Genomic DNA, 6000 nt, shown 5'->3' with positions numbered 1-6000 from the left:
AGCATGGGGGGCGACTCCGACGGGAAATGGATGCGCGATTACTCGTGTCTGTGCCACAAGCGGAAGTACCAGAGGGCTCTGGAGAAGGAAGCGGCGGCCAGACCATCGGTTCCACAAGGGAGAGTCACATCTGTGCTTACAGGACAGCTGTGGGGTGACTGCCTCCCGCCTAAAGCTGGACTGCCCATCTCCAAGCAGATGTCCTCCTCGGGTGATGCGTGTGGCGGAGATGACGGAGGGCGTGGCGCAGACAGACCCTGACCTGGGACGGATGTAGCAGGCCCTGTACCAGGCCCAGTGCACGCCTTCCTTTTAGCAGCCCAACTAAATACCTGAGGCCACCAGGCCTGTGAGAAGTGACAACCCGGACTGCCAGCCTCCGCACTCCAGATGGGTCCTGGTGCCCCCTCTTCCTCCTTTGGGGGCAGAGGACAAGCACACGCGTGCACGGCGCACACTCGCGTGCGGTTCTTAAAGGCTTGAACTGGTGATCTGTTCGCCACCTGCCTCCCCGCAGAGCCCGTGGCAGCAGGGTCTCCCGCCGGGATGGCGACAGGTGTCTGAGTCACAGACCATGGGAGGGAGGACCGAGCACTCCTTGCTCTCTGGGCACGTTAGCGTCACCTGTGTGGAGCAGGAGCCCGGCCAGAAGGCTGAGGTGTGGGGGCTGTGCAGAGAGACAAAACGGCTGACTTCAGAGTGGTCCTGACTCTGGGTGTGCATGCTCTGTCGGAAAACAGAGAAGACAGAGTCAGGCCCCTCCGCAAGAATCCCACCCACGATGATCTGATGCAATCACTGCCATGGTTCTGGTCGGGGGCTCCCACTGCAGGACACCGGTCAGCCGGCGTCCATCCAGGTGCATCTCGGTCTGGCTACAAACTCCCCTTGCTGTCCCATCGTTGGGTAAAGACAATGTTGATAAAGGCCCCAGGGACTAGGTCTGATTGTCCCTGTAAGAGTGCCATGCCATCCCTCAGAGACGGGCTCCACGTCATCCTGACCGGCCGGCTCGCTGGCTCCAGCCTACGCTATCTCTAGTCACACACGTGGGGCCTGTGCTGTGACTCGTCCTAGACACCTTTATGTAGGGCAGGCAGGCAGGGAGTGAGGGGCAGCTAGAGAGGAGAAATGTATTTTTTAAAAATATATTTTTATTGATTTCAGAGAGGAGGGGAGAGGGAGAGATAGAAACATCAATGATGAGAGAGAATCATTGATCGGCTGCCTCCTGCACGCTCCACACTGGGGATTGAGCCCGCAACCTAGGCATGTGCCCTGACGGGGAATCGACCCGTGACCTTCTGGTTCACAGGTCGATGTTCAACCACTGAGTGCCGGCCGGGCGAGGAGAAATCTATTTTAAAGGAATGAGCATTCCAAGAGTGCCTGCTTTGGGGCAGAGAAGGGGGTTTGTCAAATCTGAAGACTCTAGCTCAGTGTGACCACGGCTGCGTTTCCTCTCCTTGTTTTTTTGGGCCCAGACACAACACCAGGCTTCAGCTGACAGACAACAGTGCATCCGTACCAGACCCGCCTGGGCTAACGTTCACCACTCCTTTTTTTATTTCCCAAGAGGGCCTTTCCTGATGGACCTGTGAAAGGAAGCCGTTTCCACCACCAAGGACGAGGAACGAGATCGTTCTGGCACACCGAGCACGGAGCACACCACGCGGGGACCTCACGCAAGTGCACGTGGAACCATGTTCACCACGGCGTGTGTATGTGCATGTAGGGGATCTGTGCACATCCACATGTGTATACACAACACTCAACCATATGCAGTCCAGCCACTCTCAGGCAGGTCACTTACCTGGGATAGAAATACACATACATGTGTGTGTAAAAATGATTTCCTTTTTTTGTTTGTTTTAAATGAATCTTTGTTATCAAAACGGCACAGCACAGCAAAACTTTGGAGGAAAAACAGACAGTTTGAAAGATCACAGCACACCCAGGGGGCCTGCCAGGCAGCATGGTGGACGCCGTTACCTATCCGTGGGCTAATCACGCCTCGGCCCCGGCAAGACGTCCTTCAGCAGTGGCCTGTCCGGACTCAGCGCGGCATCGACCGCTGTTTTGAGTTTCGAGCTCTTCTGCAAGGCGAGGAAAGACACTGAGATGGCTGCCACGTGGGGAACCAAGAGAGCTCACCGGGCCGGCTGAGGGCAGAATCCAGCCCTGTAGCTGGGGTGGGGGCCAGTGCCCATGAGGGCCGCTCACTAGGCCCCTCTGTGTGAATAGGGCACGTTGGACTCACGTGAAAGTCTGTGAAAACCCGGGGCAGGATGGGCACGGGGCTCTCAGTGTGGGCATTCCCAGGGGCTCCGCTGGGGGAAAGAGGGGGTCTCCCTAGCAGGAGGGAGCTGGTGCAGAGGACGGGCCACGCGGGAGAGCAGGGTCTCAGCTGAAGGGCCACCTGCCGGGCCTCTTCCGACCCAGCAAAGGCCAGCCTCTGTCGCGAGCACAGGAAATGCTTCCAGACCCTGAAGCCAAAAATCCTGCCATACTCAGATGAAGGCTTCTCAAGTGCCATTTACTAGACAGCTGCCCCCCACCCTCCCAAAAACAGCACCAAGGTTCCCTGAGGGGAGGAACTGTGCGCCTGCCCATCCTTGTCCTTCTGCCTGTCTTCCTGTCTGCCCCAGTCCTTCTGTCCTCCCATCTCTCCTTTTCCTTCTGATCCTCAGCCCTGTCTCTAGTCAAACAGAAGAGTCCTGTCCACGGCTAGGATCCTGAAAGCCCAGTGCTGCAGGTCAGCAGGGCTGGAATATGAACACTGAGACTTTCCAGTCCGATCATATTAGTTTCTCAGTAATAGGAAGAAGATTTTAAAAAGTGAAGAACCACAGGTCTGAATTGCAGAATGTCTTCTGGGGAGGAGAAGAATGAGCTAAACAGGAGGTAGAGTTATTGCCCTTTGAATTATATATAATTCAATTATATATAAAAATATAGGTAGTTATAAACACACACATATATATATATATGTATGCACACACATATATATATGAAACTTGGTGCCTGCGATGTTTTACTTTTTAATAGAACAGGTTAAAAGAAAAAAAAATCCATCCATTTGAAGTACTATATATTCCATATAAGAACTAGCCTAATGTTTATTCCTCCAAAGTTTTGCAACAATCGGGGTGGTTTTATAGCAACACCAGCCTTCACCGCGTGTGTGCCAGGAGCGTGCTGGCTGCAGGGACTGTGTGTGAAGGTGTGGGTGTGGGGACACCTGTGGTCACACCCCGTGTGGCTAGACACCACGGAGCACTCAGTGACGGCCTGCTCCAAGCAGCCAGAGTCTGGCTTCTGTAAAGGTGCAGAAGCGAATCCACTCTCACTAAGCGGCATCGATAGTTAGAGCGCTCACGTTCAGCACAGAGCTGGCACGACTGGATCGATTCCATCAGCGCCCCTGGGACTGATGGAAGTGTTCCCAATAATTCCATCCTGAGCCTTTTCAGATATGTACACAGCGACATGAAGCTAGGTAATTAATTCTAATTCTGATGGCACCAGATTAGAAAACTTTGCCAATAACCACTTGAACTGAAAAAAAAAAAAAAAAGTACCATCTTATTAGTTAAAAAATAGTGTTTAAAATGTATAGAAGAGTAGCTGTTATTTAAAGAAAAAAGGAGCCTTTCCTTGCTTTAGGCGTTTTCCTATTAAACATTTTCCTAAGCTGCATTCGTAAACCGTGAATACCAAATGTGTTTTCAAAGTATCAATACTTTGGGGGAACACATAAATGTGGTATTTGGGTTCATGGGCTAACAGCGGGGACACAGACACCAGTCTCTAGAAAATGCGTTGTCCCTCAAATCTTGGCTCTGATAAAAAGGCTTTGATCCAAGGCGACTGCCACAGAGAAATGCTGTGTGATTGGCTCTACCTGGCTGAGAAACAGGCTACTACAACTATTTAAAGCAAAGTAGAAGGCTTTTTTCTAGAAACCATCAGATTAAAACAAAATTTTTAAAAATGAATTTGGTAGAACTTTTGACTCAAAACACATTTCTCCTGGCTTTGTCCACAGCCCAGATGGCTGGCCCGAGCACACTGCACTGGGGAGGCCTCGGTTTCCCTGTCTGCAGAATGGACTTAAGAGGTGAATGTGAGCGAGGAGGTCTTGCTACCCATCCTCTCTGGGCTGCGGAGAGAAGGACGGCACTGAGGAAACTCTGCTCACGCAGGGGCTTGCGTGACTTAGCAACTGCCACACCCACACCTTCACGTGCAGGAACCACGAATGTAAGGCAGCACAGCCTGATGCGATCGGCTGGGCCTGAGTGAAGACGCAGCCGACCCCTGCAGGTGGGGTAGAATACTTCCAATGGACGCTGAGAGAGAAACACTGGTTAGTGGTATTGATAGAAATCACAGTCTACATGACCTTCCCACATCCAGGTACAAGTTAGCCCTGTATTTCCTGGTGTGGTGGTGGTTATCACAGACATAGGAGCCGTGAACAGCAGTGTGTTCGGCAGCTCTGGCTATTAAAAGTCAGTCCTCTGTTGTCCTGTGACTATAAACTCTAACATGCAAAAAGGCAGAAAGCATCACCTTGTTCCGTCAGAAACTCAGGCTGCTGGAAGTCTGAGAAAGCATAAAGATGGTGGACTGCTCGACAGAAAGGCACTGGTTCTTAGCCTGACAGTCCCAGCAGGTTCAGGAGGGACCACGCACATCGTTAGATAAGGTAGCAGTTTATTTAGGCACAGAGGTCAGAAGACGGAAGGGAACGAGGAAAGGAAGAGAGAAACAAGAACAACGGTGAGTCTGATTAAATGCCAACAATGTCCCACGTACACCAGTGCAGCGTGCTAAGCGACCAGACAAGGCGGGCCACGTTCCTAACAGTTCTAGCCCCCCGTGTCCGGGGACTCTCACTTGCTAGAAGGCCGTATGGACCTCATTCTTGCTGTATTTCTCCTCCTTGCCAGCAAAGCCCTAAAAACACCCCTGTCCTATATCACTTGTTTAAAGATGAAAACTTGAAACAATTCGTAGGGCAGTTAGACGTGCATACTCTCGCCGATCTCCTGAGTTTGTGTCGGCACCGACTTTACAAACATGGCAGGTACATACAGGAGGGAATCGCTAGGAACTGGTGCCACTGGCTTCACCATTTGAAATTAACACCAGAGTTCTGAGAAAGCTCACCCACCCAGATCCCATTCCACTGCCGGGATCAGACGGGGTGGGGAAAAGGCAGTGCCAGGCCCCTCCACTGCACCCCAGTGAGGGCTACGTGTTTTCCATCCCAAACCTGGGCCAACAGCACTTGGAGATGCAGCTTTCCGGAGTGCCTCACCACTGCTCCCAGGACCTATGACATGTCCTCTTCTCCTTACGCCCGCCCTCCCTCCTTCACCTGCACAACCACCTGTGCTCTACGAGGAAGACAGGCAACCCGCAGGAACAGCCTCAGCTGTGGCTTCCGCCCTCTCACCAGGGCCCTTCCTTCTCCTTATTGAGGCTCTGCACCTCCATGGGCAAATCACAGGGGTGAGGGGGTGGGGGACGTGCCCTCCCTGAGACTGCAGGGTTGAGGGGGTGGGGGATGTGCCCTCCCTGAGACTGCAGGGGTGAGGGGGTAAAGGTTGTGCCCTCCCTGAGATTGCAGGGGTGAGGGGGTGGGGGATGTGAGCTCCCTGAGATTGAAGGGGTGAGGGGGTAGGGGTTGTGCCCTCCCTGAGATTGCAGGGGTGAGGGGGTGGGGGATGAGAGCTCCCTGAGATTGCAAGGGTGAGGTGGTGGGGGATGTGAACTCCCTGAGATTGCAGGGGTGAGGGGGTGGGGGTTGTGCCCTCCCTGAGAGCTCTTGGAAGGGCCAGCATGGTTTTAGAAAGCTCTGAGTGACACCTTCTGTGTCCTATGCCAGTTTGGACATTCTGCATATCTCACTTCTTACCTGAATCCAGAATTCAGCTTGTTGGCCTTAATTTGGGAATGTGGAAACTAAGTAGCCCGACTAACTACCAGAAT

The 6000-nt window shown here is 52.8% G+C and overlaps 1 protein-coding gene across 1 annotated transcript in view; it reads right to left on the bottom strand.

Annotated features, from left to right (window-relative positions):
* Positions 1–686: 686 nt before the first annotated feature.
* ATP11A (ATPase phospholipid transporting 11A) overlaps positions 687–6000 on the bottom strand; it is a 135708-nt gene continuing 130394 nt past the window's right edge. The window contains exons 29-30 of the mRNA XM_054719971.1: positions 1993–2096; positions 687–726 (exon numbers count right to left, since the gene is read on the bottom strand). Coding sequence (XP_054575946.1) covers positions 2004–2096 — 93 coding nt within the window. The 3' untranslated portion in view covers positions 687–726; positions 1993–2003. The remainder of the gene's footprint in view (positions 727–1992; positions 2097–6000) is intronic.

This window comes from Eptesicus fuscus, chromosome 8 (assembly GCF_027574615.1).
Source record: "Eptesicus fuscus isolate TK198812 chromosome 8, DD_ASM_mEF_20220401, whole genome shotgun sequence".
NCBI classification, from domain to species: domain Eukaryota; kingdom Metazoa; phylum Chordata; class Mammalia; order Chiroptera; family Vespertilionidae; genus Eptesicus; species Eptesicus fuscus.
This window is presented reverse-complemented; position numbering and strand designations above follow the sequence as displayed.